Source organism: Hippocampus zosterae, chromosome 15 (assembly GCF_025434085.1).
Source record: "Hippocampus zosterae strain Florida chromosome 15, ASM2543408v3, whole genome shotgun sequence".
NCBI classification, from domain to species: Eukaryota; Metazoa; Chordata; class Actinopteri; order Syngnathiformes; family Syngnathidae; genus Hippocampus; species Hippocampus zosterae.
The window spans coordinates 249,348-276,998 of NC_067465.1; the positions used below are offsets into that span (position 1 = coordinate 249,348).

Here is a 27,651-nt window from a genome sequence, read left to right on the forward strand (position 1 = left end):
TCTGCTGTACTTGAGCACCAAACACATGATTATTATTAAAGCAGCATATACCACGGAACACGACAGGACACTTTCTCTGAAAATGGAAACTACCGGTTTACAGTACCATACTAACAAACTTTTCAAAGGAATATACTTTTTCCAAAAAAAAGACAAACATATTCAGCCCCCCGAACCCCACCACCATAGAGTATGCAAACAGAATTGTAATGTATTTGTAAAATGTACTGTTATTCCTAAGTGTTATTTTTCTAAAATATGCGTTTAGGGTTTTTTTTTTGTCCACGGCACATTGTCATTCATGAGAACGTTCTCTTGTGACTCCAATATATTGACTTTTCCCCCCTTATATATTAAAAAATACAACTTTTAAGAACTAAAACGTAACCCTAAAGCATCCTCCCGCCACCCTTTCTTAAAATGTACATTTTCCAAATTGATGAAATGAACTTTTTCTCCTAATCAACTTCAAATGCCTCCCTGCTTTTGTTCAACATTTAAAAATTGTGTTGCATTGCCTTCTAGTGGCTACAAGTAAAAGTACAGCTAAACTCAACTGTTGCTCCCTTCAGAAACGCGTGGGAATTTTGTTTTCTCTTTCGGCTTACGGCAACACAGGTTCTCTTGCGTTCGATTTTTCGTTGTTAATCAGGTCTTTAACCCCCATTCGGAAAACGTAGCTCCGTAGCACCGTTTTTTTTTACAAGAGTCAGACAAAGGTCTACTTTTGGGTGAGCAGGTTTTGCCATTTCCAAGCGTTCATGAAGTCAAGCGCTAGACCTCACGGTGCCCTGCATGTCACTTGTGTCGATGAAGGTGGCAGCCAGCTGGTTTTCCGCCAGTTTGGAGGTCTTGACATTTTAAACAAGTCGCTGCCAAATTGTCTTTCTTGTTCGGGACTTCAACTTGACATTGAAGAAAAAAAAAAACCCAACTCACCTTTGTTTAAGAGAACAGAATGAAGACGCTTCGGGTTGTAATGGCACTGCTGGTCGTTTTCCAGCTTCCAGTCAATTCCATGCCGCCAAGATCTGCTTTTGGTAAGTTATACAACTCTTCAGCATTTATATTTCACGTACGTTACACTTTTTAATGTGATTTGAAAAACAATTGCACCCCCAAAAAACGTTTATTGTATTTGTCGTCGTCCTTTATCTAGCTGTTTTTGGGCATTTATTGAAAACACATCTCTAATGCGTGTAATTGTATTAAGGTAAGTTAACTTTACATTTTAAATACTTCAATGTAACACACATTAATTTTGTTTTCGCGTGTGAGTAGAAATGTACAAAACTCCAAATGTGAACAATTTATTAGCCGTATAAAAAACACACTGAGCTTCGTTTTTATAAATATTCAATATGAAAAGCCATCTTTTTTCAAACTTTAGCAAATATCTACGAAAACCCCCTCATCAGTCAGTCATTTATGTTTAATTTTAAAAATGCTTAGTCTAAGCTTGTACAGAATCACATTTTTTTAATTCAAGTTTTTTTTTACATTATTTTTAGACTGTATTTCTGTAACTGGCAATAGGTGATGTACAGTATCAAATTTTCAATTTTTATTTTTTTAGAAGAAAACAAATGTGTGGCTGGCCATTTAAAATTATATGCAAATACATAAACATGAGTTGAACTCACAAAACCGTTAACCATGATTGCTTATATTATACGCGCTCTATAAAAAGGCTGCAAATGATGAAATGCAACTTTTAATTATTTTTTTTTCGCGATAACGCATCCTGTTTTCCTTCAAGCCTCCACGTCACAGTGCAATTCAAGCACCGGATGGCCACAAATGATTTAGCTTTTGATGATTTAGCATTTAGTGCAGCAGCACCCACGGGTGCTCCGCATTGCTGGTGTGAAGAATGCGCGCAGTCTGCCTTCTTCACCCCGGTCTGCGAAGAGCAAAGTGAGTCACCGGCAGCGGCGTGATGGCCATGAGCGGAGCATGTGGGCCTCCGCGTGAGTGACGCTTTCACGGATCACGTGCGTTCATGTGTAGATGCAACTGACTTGACTCCCCAAAAATGTTCATGACAAGGCTTCGAATGGCCAGACCTATCACGTTTGTGCTACGTTTGTAAAACGCACACAAAGCGCAGTAATGTCTTGTGTTTGCACTCTCAGGTTCGAGCCGGACACAATCAACTGTCACGGAAAGCCCTCCCAGACCCCCCGAGAGTGACGAGAGCGGGAAGAGGTGGCCGTCCAGGCCCGCGTCACAGCCCCCCGGCTGGGACGCGGATCCCGGCGGCCTTTCCGGCGACCGGCACCGCCCGGAAGAATCGGACCTGTTGGAGGAGGGGCACGACAACTCCACGGAGATTGTGGTGAGACCCCACCCCCACCCCACCCTTGCCTGCAAGACTTTAGAACAGAAAATGGAGCTCATGGTGACACAGGAAAGTGTCTGACTCGTCAGTACGATATCAGCAGGAACATTCATTTGATATGAAATTGCAAACACAAATGAATTGGGCCAAGCGGATGCCAATAGCATGTAGCGGATAGCATGATGGCTTGCCACTAACGCTTAAATGACCAGTGGACAGAACGTTAGTTTACCCTGTCAAAGGAGTTGGAGTAGATTGATGGCGCGGCCGCTCGAGAGTGCCTCGTTGTCGCCCGAGAGTGCCTGCGCATCATGGTGAGAAAGGTGAAAGCACCACAACGGCAAAAAGTCATGTCAGCGCGTGGAACGCGGCTTTGGGCTAACATGATCGCTTTAGAGCGCCTCGTTGAAACCTCCACTATGACTTGTTAGGTTAGCCCCCCCCCCCCTCCCTGTGTGGCGTATCAAATTTCGAAGAATTGGCGTCCATGGCACGTTAATATTAAAGACTTGTTGATCGTGATTCATTTCCTACATCTGGGCCAGAGCATGGATCACGCGTACTACACGTCTAAAATCACGGGGCCCGGCGACGCGGGGGCCGCAGACGCGTGGGTCAACGCGCAGCCGGCCAAGGGGGAGCGGTGGAAGACCTCCGGCTTCCTGTCCGGTACGCGCTGCCGGGCCGAGGTACGACGCGGTCGTCGGGCAGGTGAAATGGCGCGGCCATTTTGACACGCTGACACGTGCGTCTCTTCCAGAGAGTGAATCTTTCCTTTGACTTTCCGTTCTACGGTCACATGTTGAAGGAGGTCACCGTGGCACCCGCAGGCAAGTATGCTCGCCCTAAGCGCCTTCTGCCAAGAGTGCCAAGAAGTGTACGCTTTCCCCGGACAGGCTTCATTTACACCGGCGAGCTCGTCCACCGCCTGCTCACGGCCACCCAGTACATCGCGCCGCTCATGGCCCACTTTGACCCCGCCCTAGCCGCCGACGCCTCCGTCTTTTACTTTGATAACGGTGAGAAGACGGCTTCTTGACCATTCCAATGGACGACCCGACACAAATGGCTTTTAGTTTTGGAAATGTATTACAAAATCAGTCATTTTCATTTGGGATATGGAAAATCCTTTGCACCGTCTCATTTTAAACGCCTTTCTTTTGTATGGATGACTTGTGTACGATTGCCGTGTTAATGCAGTGTTCATACGGTCATACGGTTTTAGGAGGGGGGGGGGGGAATGATAGCCCCGTCTTCCGTATTGGCTCTAAAATCTGTTGCTTGTGCTATGCGGTGCCCCCGTGCCAGGTTCCGCCCTGGTGGTGCAGTGGAGGCGCCTCCACCTGCAGGACCGGCTCCAATCGGGCACGTTCACCTTCCAAGCTGCTCTGCACGCCGACGGACGCATCGTCTTCGCCTACAGAGAGGTCAGCGCCATCTTCATCACTGAGTTTGTTTCTTTTCCAAGCAGCATTTGCCCCTCCCTTGTAGATTCCTGTTGACATCAGAGACATCGGCAGTGAGAATCACCCGGTCAAAGTGGGCCTGTCGGACGCTTTCGTGGTGCTTCACAAGATCGAGCAGATCCCGAGTGAGGACGACTCGCCCCCCCCCTCCCCAGAAAAAAACCCATCCACTTCACATTGTCTTCCATTTGTCAGATTTGCGACGGAGAACCATTTATGAGTATCACAAGGTGGAAATTGTCAAGTCGAAAATCTGCAACGCCACCACGATAGAGATGCTCCCTCTCCCAAGTAAGTCGAGCCAACGACACAGAAAATCATGCCGCGTGAAAACGGATTGACGGAGATGAATTGCATTTGCATTGGTTCCTCGTCAGCGTGCCTGCAGTTCTCCGGCTGCGCTGCGTGCGTCACTTCTCAGATTGGCTTCAACTGCAGCTGGTGCTCCCGCTTGCAGAGGTCGGATGGAAACGCGCACGCGGCGCACGGCCTCGGCATCCTCACCATCCGCGTGGCCGCGTCAACCTTTCTTGGGGCTCGGGGATTTTCTTTTCTTCCAGATGCTCCAGCGGCTTTGACCGCAAGCGCCAAGACTGGGTGGACCACGGATGCCAGGACCAGGTTGGCGTTCGCCAGTTGACACCTCGGATGATTTGGGGAAAATACTTGACCCCGCGCAAAATTGCCAACATCCCACTTTACAATCTCGCTCCGTTGCCCCGTCAAGACTTGAAAATGCGGCGCCGGAGGTAGACGCTACGCAAACGCCACATCGTCCTCGAGGCGCAAGTATTTTGTTGCCCATTTTGTCGACCGCGGCGGTAAGATAAGATAAGATAAGATAAGATAAGATCTCCTTTATTCGTCCCACACTGGGGAAATTTACAGCCTCCAGCAGCAAGAATGTATGTAGACGTAACGCCCTCGATAAATGGGCCCACTTCAAATTTGGTGGTGAATACGCTTTGAGGAGAAGCTCAAGCGTGTGCCCCCCCCCCCCCCCCCAAATCCTGGGAAAGATGTCAAAAGAAGTGCTCTGAATATTTGAGCCTTATTTGTGCCTCCTCCAGAGACGAGATCTCCGTTGCCTGAGCGTCCTGGACGCACGGTCGCGCCAGCCCACGCCGGGGAGTGGCGGGAAGGGCGCGTGCGGCCCTTCTTCCTCCGCCAGCCAACCTGCAGGTCTGTGTCACAATTTGATTTGACTTTTTCAATTCAGAGCCCCCCCCACCCAACATTTCTTTGCTTCTGAATACAAGGGAACAAACTCGAGCGTTTCCAGAGCATCACTACTATTCCAACCTGCTATGAGGACTTTTACCTTCCGTAAAGTGGACCACAGTCCATGTGGTTCCGCACCTGCAGATTGACACATTTTTTCCCCCCGACACTTCAAAAATAAAAAATAGTTTTTGTTTGTTTTTTTGGGGCAGGGGGTTAGCACCCACAGTGACAGGGCTTACTCTCTGACATCATCATCACACCATGATATGTTCACGTTAAGACGTGTGTGTGTGTGTGCGTGAGTGAGTTGGGGTGGGGGGGTTGTCGAGCGATTTGCCAGTACGCTGTTAGCACATAGCTGAGTGTATACGGCGCCACGTTAAATACTGCATAGTGTCCTCTGTGTATGCGCGGCTACGCGGCCGCCATGCGCTTGGCTCACAACGTGGAGCGCAGTCATTTAGGAGGCCCTCTCCCCACACAGGCTATTGATGATCGCCACGTCAATGTGACGTTAGTTTGGCGAAAAAGGCGCACTTGATCACAACTGTTATGCCCTCATTTGGCAACGATGCCAAAATGGGCATTTCACACAGATGAGGAATGTCGGTCATAACCATGCCTTTCCAAACGTGTGCTCACAGCGGGCGGCGAGGACCGGGACACGGGCCAAAGGAAGCGGGCGGGTCTACTGGCGGGTGCGGTCGCGGTCGCCGCGGTCACCGTCGTCACGGTGACGGGCGTCCTGCTGTCCGTCTACGCGTACAATCGCCCCACGTCGACCGCCGGCCTCTTCTTCATGGAGGTCCGTACGACTAAACGGCTCCTTTCATTTGATGATCGACACGTTCTTCCTCATGTGTGTGTGCTTGCGCCGGTCGACGGACATGTCGATGAAATGCGTCTCCCTTTAGATTTGCCCTAATTTGATTGCAATTGGGCAGAAAGTCCAGGAGAAGCGAGTTTGGGCACCGAGGTTGCAAATGGCGCCGGCGCGGTTTGAATTCAACACCTCCCATGTGCTTGTGTGCAGCGGCGTCCGGCCCGTTGGCCCACCATGAAGTTCCGCCGCGGCTCAGGCCGCCCTTCTTACGCCGAGGTGGAGCCCCCGGGCGCGGACGCGGACGGCGCGGCGGTCATCGACCCCAAGCGGTCGTTGGTCATGGATATCAGACGAGAGAGCGAGCAGAAGGAGGGCTTCGTGGTGCCTGACCCCAGGGAACGTTTCCTCTGCTGCGAGAGCGCTTAACCGGGACTACCGCTCCCAGAATGCCGCGCTTTCTTATCATCGAATACCTCCGCGAGGAAACGCCAGTACTTTTTGGGATGCAGACTTTGCCTTTGCCACCGGACTGCTTGAATGTGATTTGCAAAGACAAATACAGACCGACTCTCTGGCCAAGATCGCTGTTATGTGTCAGCGTTCCCTCCCGGAGAAACTTCTTTCCGATGATGGAATGTCTTCACCCAGCCGTGTCATTTCCTCTTTTCCAAAATGCAAACAAAATTCCTCACCTTGTCCGCCTTCCGTGTGCAAGGTTCAAAAGGGCTTTGCTGCCATTCATCTTCAAGCATGCCTTTATTTTCGACTGATTATTCCACTTTACACTTAGGATATGTCACACCTATTACATATCGGCATGGGGGGGGGGAAATATGCATCGCTTTTTTTCTAGACTGGACTGTGATTAAATTGTTCTTGAAAAGAAGATGTTTGCTCTGTTTTGAAGTCTTTTCTTTCTCGCGAAAAAAAAGTAGCAGAAAGGCAGGCATCTGTAAAAAAAAAAAAAAAAGGCACGTCGACTCGTTGATCCTCAAATTAGCTTTTGTTGTCTTCTGAAAAATATTGAAAGAAACAAAAAAATAATTACGATGCTGTATTCTTCCATTCATTTTCAACACGGCTTATCCTGAACAGGGTCGCGGGGAGTTGCTGGAGACTATCCCATTACTAATTAGCCGAAAGAAACCACCATGTATAGTAAGGCATTTTTAGCTGAAAAAAACAACCATGTATAATAAGGCGTTTTTAGCCCATAAACGACCATGTATAGTAATGCGTTTTTAGCCCGAAAAAAACGACCATGTATAGTAAGGCGTTTTTAGCCCAAAAAACGACCATTATAGTAAGGCATTTTTAGCCCAAAAAACGACTATGTATAGTAATGCGTTTTTAGCCCGAAAAAAACGACCATGTATAGTAAGGCGTTTTTAGCAACGACCATGTATAATAAGGCGTTTTTAGCTGAAGAAAAACGACCATGTATAGTAAGGCGTTTTTAGCGAAGAAAAACGACTATGTATAGTAAGGCGTTTTTAGCAACGACCATGTATAGTAAGGCGTTTTTAGCTGAAAAAAACGACCATGTATAGTAAGGCGTTTTTAGCAACGACCATGTATAGTAAGGCGTTTTTAGCGAAGAAAAACGACTATGTATAGTAAGGCGTTTTTAGCAACGACCATGTATAGTAAGGCGTTTTTAGCTGAAAAAAACGACCATGTATAGTAAGGTGTTTTTGGCCCCCAAAAAACGACCATGTATAGTAAGGCGTTTTTAGCTGAAGAAAAACGACCATGTATAGTAAGGCGTTTTTAGCAACGACCATGTATAGTAAGGCGTTTTTAGCAACGACCATGTATAATAAGGCGTTTTTAGCTGAAGAAAAACGACCATGTATAGTAAGGCGTTTTTAGCGAAGAAAAACGACTATGTATAGTAAGGCGTTTTTAGCAACGACCATGTATAGTAAGGCGTTTTTAGCTGAAAAAAACGACCATGTATAGTAAGGCGTTTTTAGCAACGACCATGTATAGTAAGGCGTTTTTAGCGAAGAAAAACGACTATGTATAGTAAGGCGTTTTTAGCAACGACCATGTATAGTAAGGCGTTTTTAGCTGAAAAAAACGACCATGTATAGTAAGGTGTTTTTGGCCCCCAAAAAACGACCATGTATAGTAAGGCGTTTTTAGCTGAAGAAAAACGACCATGTATAGTAAGGCGTTTTTAGCAACGACCATGTATAGTAAGGCGTTTTTAGCTGAAAAAAACAACCATGTATAATAAGGCGTTTTTAGCTGAAAAAAACGACCATGTATAGTAAGGCGTTTTTAGCAACGACCATGTATAATAAGGCGTTTTTAGCTGAAGAAAAACGACCATGTATAGTAAGGCGTTTTTAGCAACGACCATGTATAATAAGGCGTTTTTAGCTGAAGAAAAACGACCATGTATAATAAGGTGTTTTTAGCTGAAGAAAGACGACCATGTATAGTAAGGCGTTTTTAGCAACGACCATGTATAGTAAGGCGTTTTTAGCGAAGAAAAACGACTATGTATAGTAAGGCGTTTTTAGCAACGACCATGTATAGTAAGGCGTTTTTAGCTGAAAAAAACGACCATGTATAGTAAGGCGTTTTTAGCCCCCAAAAAACGACCATGTATAGTAAGGCGTTTTTAGCCCCCAAAAAACGACCATGTATAGTAAGGCGTTTTTAGCAACGACCATGTATAGTAAGGCGTTTTTAGCGAAGAAAAACGACTATGTATAGTAAGGCGTTTTTAGCAACGACCATGTATAGTAAGGCGTTTTTAGCTGAAAAAAACGACCATGTATAGTAAGGCGTTTTTAGCCCCCAAAAAACGACCATGTATAGTAAGGCGTTTTTAGCTGAAAAAAACGACCATGTATAGTAAGGCGTTTTTAGCCCCCAAAAAACGACCATGTATAGTAAGGCGTTTTTAGCCCCCAAAAAACGACCATGTATAGTAAGGCGTTTTTAGCAACGACCATGTATAGTAAGGCGTTTCTAGCTGAAAAAAACGACCCAGTATAGTAAGGCATTTTTAGCTGAAGAAAAACGACAATGTATAGTAAGGCGTTTTTAGCTGAAGAAAAACGACCATGTATAGTAAGGCGTTTTTAGCAACGACCATGTATAGTAAGGCGTTTTTAGCAACGACCATGTATAGTAAGGCGTTTTTAGCGAAGAAAAACGACTATGTATAGTAAGGCGTTTTTAGCAACGACCATGTATAGTAAGGCGTTTTTAGCTGAAAAAAACGACCATGTATAGTAAGGCGTTTTTAGCCCCCAAAAAACGACCATGTATAGTAAGGCGTTTTTAGCAACGACCATGTATAGTAAGGCGTTTCTAGCTGAAAAAAACGACCCTGTATAGTAAGGCGTTTTTAGCTGAAGAAAAACGACCATGTATAGTAAGGCGTTTTTAGCAACGACCATGTATAGTAAGGCGTTTTTAGCTGAAAAAAACGACAATGTATAGTAAGGCGTTTTTAGCTGAAGAAAAACGACCATGTATAGTAAGGCGTTTTTAGCAACGACCATGTATAGTAAGGCGTTTTTAGCAACGACCATGTATAGTAAGGCGTTTTTAGCTGAAGAAAAACGACCATGTATAGTAAGGCGTTTTTAGCTGAAAAAAAACGACCATGTATAGTAAGGCGTTTTTTTCCGCTAAAAACGCCTTACTATACTATGTCGGTTTTTTTCGTCTAAAAACGCCTTACTATACAAGGTCGTTTTTTTCCGCTAAAAACGCCTTACTATACATGGTCATTTTTCTTCAGCTAAAAACGCCTTACTATACATGGTCGTTTTTTGGGGGCTAAAAACGCCTTACTATACATGGTCATTTTTTTCAGCTAAAAACGCCTTACTATACATGGTCATTTTTTGGGGGGGCTAAAAACGCCTTACTATACATGGTCATTTTTTGGGGGGCTAAAAATGCCTTACTATACATGGTCGTTTTTTGGGGGACTAAAAACACCTTACTAAACATGGTCGTTTTTTGGGGGCTAAAAACGCCTTACTATACATGGTCATTTTTTGGGGGGCTAAAAACGCCTTACTATACATGGTCATTTTTTGGGGGGGCTAAAAACGCCTTACTATACATGGTCGTTTTTTGGGGGCTAAAAACGCCTTACTATACATGGTCATTTTTTGGGGGGCTAAAAACGCCTTACTATACATGGTCGTTTTTGGGGGGCTAAAAACGCCTTACTATACATGGTCATTTTTTGGGGGGCTAAAAACGCCTTACTATACATGGTCGTTGCTAAAAACGCCTTACTATACATGGTCATTTTTTGGGGGGGCTAAAAACGCCTTACTATACATGGTCATTTTTTGGGGGGCTAAAAATGCCTTACTATACATGGTCGTTTTTTGGGGGACTAAAAACGCCTTACTAAACATGGTCGTTTTTTGGGGGCTAAAAACGCCTTACTATACATGGTCTTTTATTTCTCTGTAGATTACAAAAGTTTCTAGTACAAGTCTCCAGCATGTGAGTTTCGGGGCAAAGCGAGGTCGCATGATATGAATGAAAGTACACAAGTGGAGTGTCGTTTGCGTTGCGCTCACCCGGCCGTGGGAGCGCAGGCAGTCGTCTCCTCAGCTGTCTGGACGAGCTCAGCGTGAGAGGCTGGAGAGACAAGGTGGTGTAAATTTCCCCATTGTGGGACAAATAAAGGATATCTTATCTTATCTTATCTTATCTTGTCTTGTCTTTTGCCGATCATATCGTGCGGGTCGCGTCGCGTCACACGCGCGCGCGCCTGACACCGCAAAATGCACTTCCACTACTTACCATGACCGGGACGGTCCTGGCCTTGGCGAAGCGGGACTGCGGGTCCACATCCAGTCCGGCGCTCCTCAGAGATGCGATCCTCGCGGAGATGTCGCTGATCTGCGATGGAACATACTCGGTTCAAACGACGTCCCCGCGATACGCGCGCGCATTCACGGGCATTTACACACGCGCGCCATAGCGAGCAACAGTCCCTAAAGATGAACGAAAGAGAAAAATGAGGTTTGCGGCCAAATCGCCGCCTTCCTTCACGTCGGGGTCGGGGGTCCGGTCCACGACAAACGCTGACCTGCAGCTCGGACTGGCGAACCCGGGCGGCGGCCGACGCAACCCGTTCCTCCAGGAAGAAGAGCTCGGTGTCAGACGTGCTGCCGGAGATGCCCCTGGCGCGCTCCTCCAGCGCGCCCAGCTCGTCCTCGGCGCCGTACACCGAGCCCGCCGCGACGTACACCTGCGGAGAACTACCTTGAAAGTACCTGCCAGCGTTAAAGAAAGGACCGTTTCGCTCTTTCACACCGCCGGGCATTTGCAATCTCAAGAGTCACATTCTTGTTTGCAATTTTTTCCAAAGTAACAAAAAATTTTATTGGAAAAAAAATTGGTGGGTACAGTTAGTTCTATGCCATCTGTTGCCGTGACAAGTAAAATCTGTCAAGCACTCATCTTTTTTTTTTCTCCCAATGATGACAGTCATGAAAACCAAAGACTGAATGGATGATGTTTTAATCCTGATTATGACGAGTTGATGAATGAAATGAAATCACTGATCAAATCTGGCGCATCAACTATCAAGAATGAAGACGACAACGAAAACGACGAGGCACCTTCTCTTCCAGCGCAGAGAAGCGGCGATCCAGTTCCTCGGGGTCGGCATCCGGAGGCAGAGAGAGTGCGGGGGGACGTCGTTGAGCCGGCGCCCCCTGGAGCAGCTCTTCTGTGGCGTTGAGAACTTTCAGGACCTCGCTTGTGAGGCTGCGCAGGGACGCCGCCGAGTCCCTCTGCACACGTGAGTGACGGACGCCGAGAAACACAAGTGAGGTCGCGGTAAAAAATCATTCCAGAAAATGATTTGGCTTTTGCAAAGCGATACAGTTTGGTTGCACGGACGGGCAAACTGGAATCGTAAGGTGTTTTTTTTAACCGAAAAAAAATGTGCAGTCAGGCGATTTTTACTGAAAAAAAACGGGCCATGTTAGGTAAGGCGTTTTTAGCCAGAAGAAAAACCAAAAACAACGATCATGTTGTTTGGTCACCCACAAACCCAACGAGGACAAAGGCCAGTGTACTTGGCTTTGTTTGTCCGTTTGTACAACGCTTGCTAGCGGGAGACTAACGGCCAGAAAGAAGCCGTGCGGCCATGGCTGCGTCTCACCTGTTCCAGCAGGCTCGATGCGAGGCGTGGCGCGCGGCACGCTTGGGCGCCACTCGCCTACGGGATGCGGGAAGCGCAAGCGGGAGGAAGAATGACAAGTTAGTCAAGCCTTAGTGAACGCGGCAGGTGGGTGGAAGGGGGGCTCACATTTGCCGTGTCCTCCGGCAAGGGCGCGCCGGGGGGTTTTCTTCTTGGCGCCGCCGCCACTTGTTGTTCGCGTTGTCCGGCGGCCGCAGCGGCGAGCGCAGGAGCGGCGAGCGCAGGAGCGGCGAGCGCAGGAGCGGCGCTTTTCTGCCCTTCTTCCGCAGCCGGCCTGTGGGCATCTTCAAGCGGACTTCTCGGTTTTGCATCCATGGGCTGCTGTACGCTGCCGTATGCCGTCTGATCGCCGCGGTCCTCGTTGCCGATTGGGTCTGCCTTTGCGTCCTCGCCGGGACGGGCGCACGCCTTGGGATCCTGGTTCCGATGGCGGGTCGTCTGCGGATCCTTCCGGCGGCCCCGCTCCGTCTCGGCGTCCCGCTTTCTTTCCTGGTCCGTCTGGGCGTCCCGGCTCCGGCGGATGTCCTCGGGGACTTGCTCATTGCTGTCCGCGTGGGTCCGTACTTCCTTGTTGCCGCCCTCGTCCGCCTCGGCTTCCTCGCCGCGGTCGCCATCGCTCTTCACGTGGTCTTTCGTCTTGGTATCTTCCTTTCCTGCCTCCGAGTGCTCTTTCCTCCCCTTTTCCGTCCTCTTGGGACTCTCGGCTTCCGCGTGCCGTTTCATCTCCTTGTGACTTTGGCGGTGGGCCGCCTGGATGGCGCACTTGTTGGCGTCGACCCCCCGCTTCCCGTGGTCCTCAATCGCCCCGTTCCAGTCCGGGTCCGTCTCGGCGGCCTCTTTTGCGGCCTGCGTTTGGGCGTCTCTGGCAGCATCGGCGCCAGGCTGTAGATGCGTCTCTCCATCGGTCTTGATCCGCTGGTTCTCCTCTCTCCCTTCTTCCTCTTTGCTCTCATCAGCCGTCTGCGGATGGCCGTGGCTCTGCCCGTCGCTCTGCCCGTCCTTCTTGCCGTCCTCGTCACTTTCCTCATTTGTCAGCAGATCGTGGTTGGCACCGCGAGGAGTCTTTGCATCCCGGTGGCGCCCATCGTCCTCGTGGCTCTGCTCCGTCTCGCTGTCCCTTTTCTTTCTTTCTTCTTTGCTGCCACCACTGGTCCCCTCGTCCGTCGTTGCATTTTTCTTGCCGTCCTCGTCCGCGTTTGTGTCTTGATTCCTTTCCCGCTTTGTTCTGGAGTCCGCCGGCCTCTCTTTCCCGGTCTTTTCTTCTCGATTGCGATCCTCTTTCAGGCCTCCGGTGGCCTCGCTCCCGCGTTTGTCTGCATTTCCACGGGCGCTCCCGTTCTTTCCCGTCTTTTCATCTTCTTTCCTCCCGTCCGTCTTGCCGCTTTCTTCGTTTGCCTGCAGCGTCTCCTCCTCTCTCTCCGCGGCGCTCTCTGCGTCCCGGTTGCCATCCCCTTTGGTCTGGTCTGCATTTGCGTTCCCGTTCTCATGAGTCTTTGAGTTCTCTTTCTTCACGTGGGCGAAATCCTTCAAGTGCTCCTTCTTGTCCTCGTCTGTCTTTGAGTCCACACGTTCCTCCCTGTCTGACTTCAAATCATCATCATCATCCGTGTTCTTTGCGCCCTCACTTCTTTCCTCATCCCGCCTTTTGTCCACCGTTGCGTCTGGTGTCCTTTCAGCGTTTGTGGCGGAATCCTGGTCTTTCCCGGGCTCATCGGTCTTTGGATCTTTGCCCCCCTTCGCGTCCATCTTTGCGTCCTTTTCCCTCTCTTGGGCCCGAGCGCGTTTGCGGAGACCCTCCGGTGTCCATGTGGACGCGCCGGCGCCGATTTTGTTGACCTCGCCGGCGCTCTCCCTTCTGCCGCCTTCCTCTCCCCGTTGGGCTTTTTCATGGAGCGGCGGCGGATGCGGTTCCGGTCTCCTCGTGGTCTCTGCCGCCTTTTCCGATGGCATCCCGTCGCCATCTGAAAGGCGCTCGGTCATCGGAGGCTCTCCCGGATCTCGCCCCCCCACGGATTCCCAAGGACTTTGTCCCCGATCCGGCACGGGGGTCTTTAGTTGGCCGACGCGATCGAGCTCATCCTCGGTGGAGGAGAACTGCTCGGCGCTGACCAGGCCGGCCAGATGGCGCACCCGAGCGGCCCGCGCCGCCTGCTGGCGCCGCAGCCTGCGCAGCGTCTCCTCCTGCGCCGCCTCCTCGCGCTCCAGCTCGTCTTCGGTGGAGGAAAACCAAGTGGCGCCCACCTGCTCGGCCAAGCGGCACAACCTGGCCTCCGCCGCCTCTTCGTCGCCTTCCTCTTGAGCCTCCTCGTCCGCGATCCGGTCCGGCTCCTCTTCCGCCGAGGAGAAGGCGGCGGGTGGGACTTCCTTCTCCAGCCGGCCGAGTCGGCGCGCGAGTCCTTGGGTTTCTTCCCGAAGGTCCTCCTCACTCCTTCCCGCTCGGTCGAGTTCATCGTCGGTGGACGAGAAGTAGGCCAGCCTGGACTTTGCCACCAACTTGTACAACCTCCATTTCATTTCCTCCTCTTCCTCATCCTCATCGCGGACTCTTCCTCCCGCCGAGTCGGCCTTCGAGTCGCCGCTCCGGTCGCGGCCGTTCCCGTTCTCCTCCGTCTCGGCTCCGTCCGAGTCCGCGTCCGTTTCATCGTCTGGGCTGGCGGCTTCTCTGGCTGACGCGTCGCCGTCGCCTTCCTCCCCGAGCCAAGAATCGGAGACGCGTTGGAAGGCTTGCGCGGCATCCGACGCTTGAGCGCCGGCCACGTTCCGGCGGAGCGGATCAGGAGTCGCCGCGTCGGGAGCGTCGACATCGCTGGCAGAACGGCGACGGGCATCGGAATCCTGTTCCCCAAAAGATGAGCGAGTGAGTTGTTGGGACCCCGAGCGACTCGGCGATGGCTCAACTTTACCGCTCCAACATGATCGGTGCGGCGATAACCCAAAAAGGGATCCGGGCTGATTTTTGTCTCACCGCGGAAAGAGGTCCGGAGAGCGTGGCTCTCCTTTGACTTCTTCTCTTCTTGCGCCACGGCTTAGCTTTCCCGGATGCCGCCTCGCTCGCGGCCCCGCCCTCATCCGGAGCGGCCTCGTGGGCGGAAAGCTCCCCGGAGTCTCTCTCCGAGGCGCCGTGGACTCGACTCTGAACGCTCCGCAGGGCGATCCAGTTGCCATCCGGACTCTTGAGCACGGAGGAGGCGCCTCCTCGTCAAGGTCGCGCGCGGAGACAAACGTCAAGATGAGCCGGCGGCAACTTTCAATGTGCGCATTTCAACTCATCGCCCGAGTGGACTTGAACATTCAAAGTGGGACAAGGCGTCGGCAATCCCACTTTGAATGTTTGAATGCAATCAAAACAAAGGCGACGTACCGGCGCTTTCCATCCGCGGAGACGCGCTCGATCCTCCTTCCTCAGGCGACGTCCGACGGGCGTCTCGGTTGTCGTCCGTCAGCGAGAAGGCAGATGGCGACCGCTTCAAATGAGAGGGCTCGTCGCCCAGCCAGAAGCTTTTCGGGCGTGGAAAGCTTTGGCCGGGGCGGCGGGCGGCGCGCTCCGGCGATCCCTCGGGCGATCCCTCGGGTGATCCCTCCCGCTCGTACTCGTGGCTCATCTGGCCCGAGGTCTTCCTCCTGGGGACCATCTTACATGCGCCGGTGGAACGTCAGCCGGTGTTCCTGCTCCCACGCACGGAATCATCTCCTCATACCGCCTTTGGTGAATTTTCTATCTTGGCTCTTACTTTTTGCACGATTGTTTTGGCCAGCTCCTCGATGAGCTCTCCTCGGTGCTCACGCAGGTAACGGCCTTCGTTTGGATTCTCCTGATGACACAAAAAGAAAAACCGATGAGGTCATCTCGGGTCAAAAACAGTCAAATGTCAGCGTACAAAGAGCGGCGGGCGCGTTTGAAATTGGAAGCGGCGAGGATATTGAGCATCCGTTGGATGAGATAAGAAGAGTCACCTGAGTGGCGGCGTTGGAAATGGCCTCGTCTACGGCCTCCTGCGCCACCCGCAAGGCCGCGGCCAGCGTCTCCGCCGCGCTGCGCTCTGAGCGCCAACACACACACACACACACAAATAAAGTGACCACGCTGCAGCGTGAAAGGAGAGCAACGAATTTTCACGCCAAGGCAGTGGACCGCTGGCTTTGCCCGATTTCATCCAGCGAGCAATGTGTGGAATTGAAGAGGAGAAAAGCTTTATTGCTCTCACAATGGACAAACGGCTTCCATATTTGGATCCATTTTTATGCTTGAGAAAACATTTCTGTCTGCTGGATTTTTTTTTGGGGGGGGGAGGGCTTGGAACGGATTAGAAAAACATGTCTCTCCGAACAACGTTTTCTAGTGACGACATTTGTTCCAGAAGCGATTTGTTTCGTAAGTAGCGCTCTACGCCAATGGCTGAAATGACGGCGATGAACGTTGGCCCGTGGTCACCTTGGCTCTGTTGGTAGAAGGCGGCGTCGCTGCCGCAGACGCTGCCGCAGACGCTGCCGCAGACGCTGCCGCAGACGCTGCCTTCATTGCAGATGCTCTCCTGGCGGGTACTTCCCTCTGCGACACACGCACATATACTTCCTCAACTTTTCGCAAAGGAATAAGAATGAGCGTTTGCGTCCGCGGGCCACGCTTGGCAAGAGGGAAGGAGTGGTGAGCGAGACAGCTTCCCCTTCCAACTGAGCTTTGAGCGCTGAGTGCGTCACGTCCACACATTCATGCAACAATGCGTGCGTTGGCCATGACGTAAGCGCATTAGCGCTCGGCCTGGTGCGCGCGCGCGGTATTAGCGCTCGCCGGGTCCCAAGAGAACGCCAGGTCACTCTCAATCGCGTTTGGGGAGGGCAAGAGGTCTCCAACAAAGCCACGTGAAATGGACTGCGCAAAGCCACGTCTGCCGTGCGTGTTGCTTCGTGGGCTCAACCCTTTTGGAAAATAGGAATTTCATTCTGATTTTTTTTTCCCCCTCAACATTGTTATTGTGATTTGATATCCGATTTTTCTGTTGTTTGTCTTTCAAGGTCTTCATCATGTGTTTTTTTTACCAATCTGCTGAAGTGAGGTGATTTTAATCCTTGTGACTCCCACCCCCACCCTTGGCGTCGAGTAGAGGCGTACCTGTGAGCTGCAAAACCGGACTGCGCTGGGCCAGGTGTCTCCCGTAGATGGTCTTCAGCACTTTGGCGCTGCCGAAGCGCTTGAAGCGTCCTTTGGCGTGCGCGTAGAACCAATCCAGCGACTGTTGCTTCAACAATCTAAAACAAAAGATTCGCATCCAATTCGAAAAGAAAGAAGATGGCACAATGTCTCTGTACGCCAGTCATAATGGAACATTGTCCTCCACCATCACACTCGGCACCGGTTCTCCTCAAGGACGTGTACCGAGCCCCCTGTGATTTTCAATTTTAGAATCTGAATCCATTCCTCGGGCAACGTGGGGTCACGTGCCGACGGGGTCGGTGACCGGAGTGGTGGCTTGCTTACCTGCTCTTCTGGCAGGCGCGGCAGAGCCAGGCTTTGTGGGGCTGGCTGTAGAGCCCGCAGGCCTTGCACACGTTGTACAGGCAGTCGCCACAGCGCCGCTTGGGGTTGAGCAGGAAGGCGAAGGGCGCGCAGCAGCGGATGCAGCAGCGCTGGTTGAAGTAGCGCTGGCGTGACAGCAGCAGGCAGCGACTGCCCTCCTCGTCCAGCGCCCGCCTCAGCTCGCTGCCGGGAAGGGAGGGGGCGCGGGGAGGATTTGGAAAGGAAAACATGAGAGGGAGTCACAATTCTTTGATTTGATGATCTCGTTTCGGGACGCAGCTTTAGGAGTTAAGCAAGTGGGCGCGCTTTTGGGGCGGGTGAGCTGCGCTCAATTGACTTCGCCTATCACAAATCATCCCATCGAATGGGGTTCTTTCAAAGCGGTTTCTTGCCAGCGGGTGGATGTTTCGGTTAGCGAAAGACTTGGAGGCGCATTGCGTCAGATGGCCACATGGGGGCGGCCTTGAGTAAAGGTCGGACACGCGGTATGATCGCTCGGTGGCGAGGAAACAACAGGAAAGGGTTTCCCGTTTTGGAGCCCCTTTCCTAATCTTTACAAGGCCGGGAATGAAAAAGGAGCCCAAAACCAAAAACATAATCGGAGATCAGATTTAGACTTGGGATTGTTGTTTCATAATCCTCTGTGCAGAGGTCTGGTGACTCCACCGCGGGCACGCACAAGAAAACGAGGACGATAAATTTCACTCAAACTTGTCCCTTGCCCGACACAAGTAAAAAAAAAAAAAGGATCCATCTATGCGGAGTGGCACCCGAGTCGCTCCTCCTCTTTCTTGCGCAGCCTCATGTCGCGCCGCACCACCCGCAGCACGTGCTCGGCCTCGTCGTCGCTCAGGCCCGACAGATCCAACTTGCGGCCCATCGCTGCGTGACCTTTGCTCAGCCCGATGTCGTCATCTCAACGAGAGAAGAAAAGCTTGACAACCTGAGAAGAAAAACTGAAGCCAAAAGTCGGAAAAGTCTCACCTGCGTGTCAACGGCCAAATCAAATGAAGATATGCATTGAGAAACAAAAAAAAGAAACGGCAATTGAGAAAATAGGATCGTTGTCGCTCAATCGTTTTTTTTAAAAAACAAAGACCAAGTTCAAAGTCGGGTGGGACTTTCGGCTTTTCTCTCCAGTAGCGTCGACTTTGTTCTCGCAACGATCTTGTGCCTGCGGGACATTCACAACACCGTTGCTCATGTTCTGACCACAACAGTGAGCTCCAAATAAATGAGTGCGTCTCCCAGTCGGCTGTGGAATCCATTTGTAAATCCCCCCCACCGCTGCTCTATAAATCCTCAAATGGGTCCGAAGCACGTGACAAAAATCTCATTCCATTTTTTAGTTGAACAAAGCCAAAGGCGCATGGACTTACCAAGGTGCTGCTCAGAACAGAGGAGAAGGCAAATGCTTTTCACAAGTCTTCTTTGGACACGATGAGCATGCAAAGGGCTCAAGCGTTATTCCACCTATGAGAAGGTTTGGCAGCACAGTACGACTTCAGGACCGCCCTACTTGGCTAAGCCCTATGAACAAAAAAAAACAAAATGAGGATAAGCTTCCTGCGCCCAAATCCCTTTGCACAATAAAATAGCAGGAATGCGCTGATGATGTCAACGGCCACAGCCTACAAATCTTAGGGGAAGACGAGAGTCTTTTACGTAAGCAGCCGCTCGTTATGTCCGCCCGCCTTCCCGACTCCTTGATTGCGTCTCCTTGAACGTAACGAGGAAACGTGACGCGTGAGATGAGCATTTGACGGGTCAAAGTTTGGGGAGCTTTGTGGCGGCCCACCACCCTCTTCTCCATTCAAAGCCGCGCGGACGCAGCCCGAGAACACACGGCTTTTGTAAGCGGAAAGAAATGAGGAATAATCCGATTGAGGTTGGAAAAACACGCACACAAATCCCCAGTGGGGTGCACCAGGGTTCAGGGTGTCCCCCGCCTACTGCCCAAAGACGGCTGGGAGGGGCTCCGCCGACCCCCGCCACCCTTGTGAGGATAAGCCGATCGGAAAAATATCCAAGTCTGTATTTTGCAATCACTCATTTCATCTACTCATTCATCTTCCGAGCCGCTTGATCCTCACTAGGGTCGCGGGGGGGTGCCGGAGCCTATCCCAGCCGTCTTTGGGCAGTAGGCGGGGGACACCCTGAATCGGTTGCCAGCCAATTGCAGGGCACACAGAAACGAACAACCACTCACACTCACACCTAGGGACAATTCGGAGTGTTCAATCAGCCTGCCACGCATATTTTTGGAATGTGGCAGGAAACCGGAGCACCCGGAGAAAAGCCACGCAGGCCCGGGGAGAACATGCAAACTCCACACAGGGAGGCCGGAGCTGGAATCGAATCCGGTACCTCTGCACTGTGAAGCCGACGTGCTAACCACTGGACTACCGGGCCGCCTCATTTCATCAATTTTTTTTTTTTGGGGGGGCGGGGGGGTCAATCCATTTCTTCCCTGACAATCACCCCATGTTTGTGTAGTTCAATTAAAATAAGTGTGCTACGGTGTGGAGCGGCAAAACTCACGTTGCACGTGTTCCCGTTGCAGCGCGTCCGTCAAGTGCTTCGCCGTCCGTGAGAGTGAACGTCGCTTGTCCTGCAAACAGACGGACACCCCGCAAAAGTCTGACACGCCTCCGATCAAGGTGTGCGCTGTGCTTAAAAAAAAAAAGAATTTTCATCAATGTATCCTTTTGAATAGACAGCCTTTTTAAAGCGATACATTATTTTGACGTGAAAATATTTAGATACTTTGATTTATTTAGATGTTTGGGGGGGGGGTTCACGCCGAGCGCAATAATCATGGCTCGCCTGCGCTTGGACTGGAACACAGTGACGGAAGTCCATCACAGGAGCAAAAGTTGGCATCAAGTGGGGAGGGAGCAGACGAGCTGACCTGGAATTTGCAGATGATTTGGCCCCGTTAAGTCACAGCCGGCCCGCACTCCAGGAGTTGACCAATCATCTGTATGAGCACGGAGTTAAGGTCGCTTTGCGAACCACGTCACCAACGAGGAAGGAGGTGATGAAGAAGGCAGGAGTGGCTGAACCGTCAGACGTCGTCTCTGAAAGGAGAAGGAAAATGATCGGCCACGTACTCCGACTGCCAAGAGAGAGAGCGGCGAGTGTGGCCGTGGACTGGATGCCAGAGGGTGGAAAGAGGAAGAGAGGTAGGCCAAAGAAGACGTGGAGACAGACCGCCAAAGAAGACCTCGGTGAGATGGATGTCAGCTGGCATGGAGCGAGAAGGGTCGCCAGTGACCGCACCAAATGGAGGAAACTCGTCGCCCAATGTTCCAAATAGGAACGGCCGCAACTAACTCACTGCGCTTGGACGCCGGGCTCGTTGTCGTCATCTCACAGTGTGCTTATGCGGCCACTTGCATCTCCATGAGGACATGTTGAGAAAGGGATCACAGTTATGGGGGGGGGGCACTCTACCAGAGATTTCATACAGCTTACATTGTCGCCAAAACTGGTGGCCATCTTTTGAAACAAAAAGAGGAAGATGTTTTTTGTGGTTGGATGATGGATGTTGAAAATTGTTGACCCGCTCATGTCCCTCCCTGAGTCACAATTGCGCCAATTCCTCTTTTCTGCAGCCTGTACGAACGTGTAATGGCGTCACACTTCAGATAGGCGTGTTTCTTGACAATACATTGCACAGTGTCTGTTAAATCTGTTGGCCAAACACTGTGTTGTTTTGTTGCCAAAAGAGACTTTTGGCATACAAAAAAAAACTATTATTGTGATTATTAAAAATCAAAGGCCCATTTTTTGCACACTTGCACTTTGAAACCGCATACCCTGATTGATGTGGCATTACGTCGACATTTGACGTTGACATTAGATGACCAAAAACGGGGCTCACCGCCGCGGTGCCCGTGAGGAGCACGCGAGTAGCCCGCCGGTGCCGCGACATTGTGATTTGCTCGTAGAAATTTGCATTTAAAAAGGCAAAATCAGAGTCTGAAATTTAAAATCAGGTGAAAAATGACACGCGCTCATTTGACTCAACGTTGCTTTGGACAACGTATCTCCATTTGGTCGCCACTCACACAATCGGTGGCCTTTGTGGCCTTTTTGAGAGTGAAAACATTCAAATGAGTCTTTGCGTTTTTCTTCTGGACCGTTTCCTCTTATCGAAAACACCCTCAGATGTGAAATGGTGAGGCGGCGACATCTTTTGCAATGCCAGTCCATGTGGACCAACGGGAAGTTGTGACCGCCGCCTTTCGCTCGTGACGGGAGGTGCCCCCGTTTTGCTCGTTGGCTTTCCCATATATAAAGGATGCAGCATGCGCCGCGGCGGGGAGTTTCATGAGCCATGGAGAAAAGTGTCTTAGTGCTCCTGTTGTGTCTTCAGGCCTTCCTGCTCGTCACCGCGTTAGACGCGACCGACGCCGCGCCTCAGTTGACGGGCAATTGGCAACGAAAACCGGTGAGAAGATCGTCATCGCCGCTTGAACGTGTCACTGAATTGGAGTTGAAGGCAAAAGTTGATTCTTGTTGATGTCGTTTTGAAAAAAGGGAAGAGCCGTACGAGAAAGAAGATGTCATCCAAACTGTTTCCGGAGACCAGGAGTATACTCGCTGTTAGGAGGGGTATGACCATATTCTTCAAGTTGTCTTGTAGCGACGAGGATTGGAGCGCACTGAAAAGAAAAAACACATGGTCAGAAGATCGAAAATCCTCAAGAAAAAAAAAAAAGTGTAATTCTTGACTTGCCTGTTCAGTGTGGGCCAAATCTCCCAACTTGTCAAACCTTCACCATCATCCTTTTTTTTCTTCATTATGATTCAAACGCTTTTGTTTCGTCTCCTCAGTCGAAGACGCCAGATGACGCCACCGAGTCGCCAATTGCACAACAATTCACAAAACATCTAGCGTGACTTGACTCAACTTTGCTTGCGCCGTCCTCTTTCCTGCTGGCTTTTCAAAGAAGGTGATATTGCGCTGTGAAGAAATGGCAAGTGTGTACATTATCCCATACAATGCACCGCTGAATAAACACACCTGGAACGAGCACTCTTGTTGACGCTAAAGTTATTTTTTTTTTTAATCAATACACATGAGGGGAGGTGAAAGGAGTGGGGATTTTTTTTCCGCATACGTGAGCGTATTTTTCCTCTTGAGGATATCTTTTTCCTTGAAAATAAACTTTTCCTCAAAATAAGGCAAGGCACGCGTGGATTGATGAAGTGAATAGAGCGAGGTTGCGCGCGGCTGAATTATCAAGAGTGCTACATGCGCAAACCCACAAGGTAGAAGGCGAGTGAATTGAGATTTCAAAAATGCATTGAGAAAAAGAGAGATTTGAAAAAAATGCCCAAAATGAGAAAATCAAGAATTCTGGCAATCAAGTTCACTGGCAACAGAGATGGAAAAAAAATAAAAATGGGGCCAATGATATGACAAATAAGGCAGATTCGGCATCAACAACGATTGCTTTTTAAGGACTTGAAACGATGAGTCAAATCCAAAACAAAGACGTAACGAAAGCGAAACAACGAGGCCTACAATGGCAGTGGCACATTCATTTGGGATTCCCAGCACAAGCTACATGCAATAAATAAGCCAACGCAAACGAGGTGCACGGGCGACATTTTGCGGAGGGCGAAAAATATTTCCAATACTGTCACAGTCCCCAATGCCGCAGGCGTTTTTACCCTGTAAACCTTCAACGGACTTCAAATGGAGGCCCGCTAACTTCATAAATAACTTGTTGAAAGTCCAAAAAGAGTCCGAGGAAAGAATGGAGGCGTGCTCCTTCAGCTTCATTCGTTAGTAGTTGAGGGCCCGCACATCAAACACGTCGCACACGCTGCCGTCATCCAGGGTGAAGCCGTAGTCCATGCCTAAACCAAGACACCACAAACACAAAGTCGGACACTTTTGAAGGGGGCGGATAAAAGAATCAACCCCCCCGCCCCCCCACCCACACACAACATCACATGGCCTTTAAACACGCTTACCATCAGTAGACAGCAGCTCATCAATGAATCCAACAGCTTCTGCAACAAAGTATAATTTGTTTTTTTTTTTTCTGGAAAGAGCACATGCCTCGAAGGCAGTCCTCAAATGGGGGGGGCATGGTGCAGTGGCCAACGTGTGTTCCTCACATACTTTTTTTTGGGGGGGGCCATACTAGAATAAAAAGTTATTGCACATCCATTACAGTAGATGGCAGCGGCGCTTTTTTTTTATATACATGTATCAGGCAAATTGATGCACTTGAATGTTTTTCGTAATAGACCGTTAGTTATTTTTGTTGTAAGTTGATCTATATTTTGTTTTCTATAATATTAAGGATAACATATACAGAGGTGTGCCTATTGTTCAGGATGGGGGGGCGGGCGTCACAAAACAATGGAGAAACACTGCTCTAAGGCGATAAAGATGAACATTGTCAATGCACCGCTTGATGGTCAGGCCTTTTACATCGTCCTTTGAAGCAAATAAAAGAGAGTACCGTACCGTCGCTGTCCTCGGTCATGTGCTCCCCGACACTACTGTGCCTCAGCAGGCCGCTCATGCCCAGCGCACACTGGAACTCTGGGCCAGCAAAGTCCATCTGCTCCAGCTCCAAAACAGTCGTCGGCTGATTGGGACACCCTGCAAGATTAAGATATCCTTTATTTGTCCCGCAATGGGGAAATTACAATCAGAATTCAGAAAGGAAAAAAAAAAATCACGCTCAAACTATCCTCTTCCGAGGATAATTTAAGTCCAGGATAAAAAAAAAGAAGACCCGAGCACATAAATAAGCATATGCGCATTAGCGAGGGGGAAAAAACATTTGAATATTGATTTCCTGATAGGCCAATCAGACGACAGAAAGCCAAATTCAAATGTGGTTGTGCATTCGACCTGAAGACGGCCCTAAACGGGCATTTCTTCCCCCTAAATTCAAGAGTTCAACAAACCTACCGTACACTAAAACGTAGGCAGCAGTAGCAGACACCCATTTATTAAAAAAAAAAAATATTGCGTGAGCACCCTTTTAAAACTTTTTTAAAATGTCATTTTAAATTATATATACCGGTACATGACCCACACATGCGTTTTTACGGGTGCTAGGATTCAATTTAGGGGTGTTTTAGCACCCCCCCAGCCCAAAAATAGGCAACAGCGCTGGTAGCTTAAGCACATACTTTGATGTCATTGTAAACTATCCCTAAAATAAAATCTGAAATCCAAATAAAAACATGCGTTTCATTTGGAATAACTCCATTCCGCCGTGCACACAGAGAGTTCTTACCGATGGGCGAAAGTGGGAACGCCGACCTGAGCGCGCCGTCGCGCTCGGCCAGCGCTATCTGCTGGTCCGAGTTGAGCAAGTCCTGGCCGCAGAAGGAGGAGCCGGCAGCCGTGGAGAGGGAGAGACGCTGCGAGCCGGCGGACAGCGCGAGGGGCGGCGTCAACAGGGGGCAGATCACGTCCGTGGGAGGCACGGGGAAGACCACGGGGGCGCTGCGGTCCGAGTCCTGGTTAATCAGGGTGACGTTGATGGGAGCCACCTTGCTGCGCAGGTTCACCTGGTAGTTCTTGGGACCCGTCTGGCCCTGAGACGCAAAATATATTCGAAGCAATCTCAATGGATGAAATTGCGCGTACGTTGGCTTTGGAGATCTTGTCCATGAATATGTTTTGCCACCTTCTCTGGCAGCAGCACCTCCAGCTGCGTCCCAGATGGAGCCACGACGAGGAGGAGAGTGTCACCCATGAAGGAGTTGCAGATGTCCTCATGCGTTACAAATGTATAGGTGAGGAAGTGTTAAGCAAAGAGGATTACACGCAACAGTGAGATGCGCGCACGCAAAACCGGAAAAACAAGACCGGGTCTCATTTGGGATGGACAATAGCAATTACATTTATAATCCGCTCTTCAGCACATTTTCTCTGCTTTCTGTTAAGAGGATCAAGATGGGATTTTTGTTTTGAGAGTGAAATGACTGAGTCAGTAGTCCCAAAGAGGACAAACATGACCATGCATAACGGTTGAGTGACAATATCCATCAATGGCCTCTTCCTGAAAAACTGCTGCATCAGAGTAGAAAGAAAACGTCAGCCATCTTTGGTTTTCGCACAGAAATCAATGAAAGTGGGATATTCCCATCACTGCACGCGCCCCGGCATTTTTTCCAGACAGCCACTGTGATGCTACCTCTTCAAGATACATTTCCATTCTGCTTTCCAGCATCTTCTTTGATAAACCCTCACCGATGACGCAAGGATATTTGCTGGTACCGGAATCGTGGTTCATGAATTCCGTGTTCTCCTGCAGTAAGATCTTCTGCTTGTCCAGCTCTTTCTCTTGGGCTTCCAACTCAGAAATCTGGGCTTGCAGAAGCCTAACCTGGTCAAGAACTTCCTGCTTCTGACTTCCCTTGTTCTCGCCCCTGCGAGAGAGCAAACCGTATTTTGAAAATCTCTTAGAATGAGTCTAGTGGTGGAAATGTGGTAACTTATCCAATGACGACGCATTTTAAACTGAAAAACATGTTTTTGTTTCTTCCCCAAACCTCCACTGGATGACATTTTTGTTTTTCTTCTCAATCAAGCCCACGCCTTCCAGGACATTGGTGATGTCGTATATGCGCCTTTTCTGCTTCACTGCCAAGCTGTCTGCGGCCTGTCGATTTACAAACAAGTGTCAATCATGCGGAGGTAGCAACATTTTAACAGGACCATGTTGCAACGCCACCAACACCGAGACTACCTGGCAAAGTAATACTGCCAGAATGGGATGAAATCAGAGACGCATTCAAAGAGAGGATTTGAATAATTAAGCCGAACACGGAGAAAGCTAAACCCGTTGGCAAGAATGGTTAGTTGTTCAAGGAGTGCGTTTCGATAATTTAAAAATAATAATTGAAACACAGACGTTCTCCGGTTTAAAAAGAAATGGGATCAAAAGAGGGCAACGGCGCGGCATTTACCGCCATCTAGTGGACAACTAATAGAATACAACGACCCGTGCTCGAAGCGGTACATTTTGAAGTTATCGCGCTAGTTTGCCGCAAAAGAGCACACTTTATTAATCTGCTAACACCGTCCTCGGAGGTTGTGGTTGTAAAATGTCAACCCAAACGACTTCTCGAATACCTTCAAGTGACGGAGTATATGCATCGAACCGCGTTTAAAGTGCTTTTGCATCATGTCGACCAATTAAGTTATAAAAGTTTGTCTCCTTCGGCTATCCGTAGCAGAAAATTGGCAGCCTATAGTGGAGGTGCATCCGGTGTCATAAATAAGCAACTTCACCTTCAATTCCATTAAAAAAAAATAGAGAATAATGAACACCGAAAAATCAAAGCTTCACACACGATCCCTTTAAGTAAATGAATAGATGGTGGCACGACAGGACATTTTTTTTAGTTTTGCCAGTTGAATAGGTTTATACAATTAAACACTTCACGTATCCTTAAAAATGAAACATTTCTCACGAAAAGGGAATTGTGGTACTCGAGGCTCCAACGCCTGAATACAATAAAGCGCGGTCCACCTGACCAGCGGGCGACCCCTCAGCGCCCCCCCCCCCCCTTGATTGGGTGACTGATGGCTCTTTGTTTCACATCTGCTGCTAGGGGTGAAGCGTACCTCCGGAAACACAAGAGAAAAACAGTTGACTGGCGTTCACACTGACCATTTTCAAGTCGAGGACGCCATCATTGGCCTCTTGGAGAAGACCAACAAACTTCATCGTGAGGAGACCCAAACTTTTCTCGTGGCGAGTGGGCGTCGAGCGAGCCGCGTCTATCGTGTCGCACTCCATTTTTGGAAGGTCTTCGCTTTCCTCCGGACGTCAGAGTTCACTTCATGACAACGCGTTCGTGAAAACCAAACTTCTGACGCCACACTAAACAATCAGTTCACCTGTCGGTCTTGTTTCCGTCTAGCCTCTCTCCGCCCCTTTGAATGAAAAGGCGTTCCGTTGGCCTGCTGTTGCCAAGCCAACCGCGGTCCCACACGGGTCACCCACCCAAAAGTGACCCTGCCCCTGCACTTTCGCATAAGAGACCCCACTTTCACGTTTTTTTTTTGATCGATAGATAGAT

General features: G+C 49.8%; 4 protein-coding genes and 1 long non-coding RNA gene across 6 annotated transcripts; 2 read left to right on the forward strand and 3 right to left on the reverse strand.

Moving 5' to 3' along the window:
- Positions 1-123: 123 nt before the first annotated feature.
- Positions 124-6,798, forward strand: LOC127616451 (plexin domain-containing protein 2-like). The gene is made up of 12 exons (XM_052088040.1): positions 124-1,040; positions 2,136-2,338; positions 2,887-3,030; positions 3,102-3,360; positions 3,650-3,768; positions 3,833-3,932; positions 4,003-4,098; positions 4,185-4,266; positions 4,368-4,428; positions 4,878-4,989; positions 5,676-5,836; positions 6,065-6,798. The coding sequence occupies exons 1-12, from the start codon at positions 959-961 to the stop codon at positions 6,278-6,280; spliced, it is 1,635 nt and encodes a 544-aa protein (XP_051944000.1). The 5' UTR covers positions 124-958; the 3' UTR covers positions 6,281-6,798.
- On the reverse strand, positions 6,764-19,272 carry LOC127617000 (ankyrin repeat domain-containing protein 11-like). Its single transcript, XM_052088865.1, has 16 exons — positions 18,954-19,272; positions 18,345-18,517; positions 17,536-17,757; positions 17,170-17,306; positions 16,492-16,608; positions 16,014-16,099; positions 15,791-15,871; positions 15,421-15,691; positions 15,025-15,254; positions 12,168-14,894; positions 12,021-12,077; positions 11,473-11,646; positions 10,938-11,099; positions 10,649-10,747; positions 10,423-10,483; positions 6,764-6,867 (listed from the first exon to the last, which is right to left on the reverse strand). Exons 2-16 carry the CDS (start codon positions 18,452-18,454, stop codon positions 6,851-6,853), a joined length of 4,551 nt encoding a protein of 1,516 aa, XP_051944825.1. The 5' UTR covers positions 18,455-18,517; positions 18,954-19,272; the 3' UTR covers positions 6,764-6,850.
- Positions 19,273-21,860: 2,588 nt separating this feature from the next.
- Positions 21,861-22,618, forward strand: LOC127616469 (uncharacterized). The gene is made up of 3 exons (XR_007967118.1): positions 21,861-22,030; positions 22,120-22,194; positions 22,417-22,618. It is a non-coding gene; the product is annotated as an uncharacterized LOC127616469 (long non-coding RNA).
- A 252-nt stretch (positions 22,619-22,870) lies between these two features.
- LOC127616460 (transcription factor E2F5-like) lies at positions 22,871-25,411 on the reverse strand. 2 transcript variants are annotated; one of them, XM_052088054.1, is made up of 5 exons: positions 25,248-25,411; positions 24,852-25,155; positions 24,068-24,205; positions 23,566-23,601; positions 22,871-23,448 (listed from the first exon to the last, which is right to left on the reverse strand). In XM_052088054.1, exons 1-5 carry the CDS (start codon positions 25,314-25,316, stop codon positions 23,375-23,377), a joined length of 621 nt encoding a protein of 206 aa, XP_051944014.1. In that variant the 5' UTR covers positions 25,317-25,411; the 3' UTR covers positions 22,871-23,374. The 2 variants fall into 2 exon arrangements, with proteins under 2 accessions (XP_051944014.1, XP_051944013.1); XM_052088053.1 differs by having other exon boundaries at positions 23,566-23,604; positions 25,248-25,407.
- Positions 25,412-25,506: 95 nt separating this feature from the next.
- e2f5 (E2F transcription factor 5) lies at positions 25,507-27,635 on the reverse strand. Its single transcript, XM_052088056.1, has 3 exons — positions 27,240-27,635; positions 26,116-26,225; positions 25,507-25,992 (listed from the first exon to the last, which is right to left on the reverse strand). The coding sequence occupies exons 1-3, from the start codon at positions 27,366-27,368 to the stop codon at positions 25,686-25,688; spliced, it is 546 nt and encodes a 181-aa protein (XP_051944016.1). The 5' UTR covers positions 27,369-27,635; the 3' UTR covers positions 25,507-25,685.
- Between the last annotated feature and the right edge of the window lie 16 nt (positions 27,636-27,651).

Bases quoted from the DNA above. Each gene is read 5' to 3' on its own strand.
- LOC127616451 (XM_052088040.1), top strand. From the start codon at position 959: ATGAAGACGCTTCGGGTTGTAATGGCACTGCTGGTCGTTTTCCAGCTT. The intron at 2,339-2,886 runs GTGAGACCCCAC...CATCTGGGCCAG, and splicing joins ACAACTCCACGGAGATTGTG to AGCATGGATCACGCGTACTA. The intron at 4,099-4,184 runs GTAAGTCGAGCC...GTTCCTCGTCAG, and splicing joins AGAGATGCTCCCTCTCCCAA to CGTGCCTGCAGTTCTCCGGC.
- LOC127616460 (XM_052088053.1), bottom strand. From the start codon at position 25,316: ATGGGTGACACTCTCCTCCTCGTCGTGGCTCCATCTGGGACGCAGCTG. The intron at 25,156-25,247 runs GTGGCAAAACAT...TTTGCGTCTCAG, and splicing joins AGGTGCTGCTGCCAGAGAAG to GGCCAGACGGGTCCCAAGAA. The intron at 23,605-24,067 runs GTACGGTACTCT...ACTTTGTTGCAG, and splicing joins CATGACCGAGGACAGCGACG to AAGCTGTTGGATTCATTGAT.
- e2f5 (XM_052088056.1), bottom strand. From the start codon at position 27,368: ATGGAGTGCGACACGATAGACGCGGCTCGCTCGACGCCCACTCGCCAC. The intron at 26,226-27,239 runs GTCAGTGTGAAC...GTAAATCGACAG, and splicing joins GCGTCCTCGACTTGAAAATG to GCCGCAGACAGCTTGGCAGT. The intron at 25,993-26,115 runs GTTTGGGGAAGA...GCTCTCTCGCAG, and splicing joins AAAAATGTCATCCAGTGGAG to GGGCGAGAACAAGGGAAGTC.
- LOC127617000 (XM_052088865.1), bottom strand. From the start codon at position 18,454: ATGGGCCGCAAGTTGGATCTGTCGGGCCTGAGCGACGACGAGGCCGAG. The intron at 17,307-17,535 runs GTAAGCAAGCCA...CTTTTGTTTTAG, and splicing joins CGCGCCTGCCAGAAGAGCAG to ATTGTTGAAGCAACAGTCGC. The intron at 14,895-15,024 runs GTGAGACAAAAA...TTTGGGGAACAG, and splicing joins TCTCCGGACCTCTTTCCGCG to GATTCCGATGCCCGTCGCCG.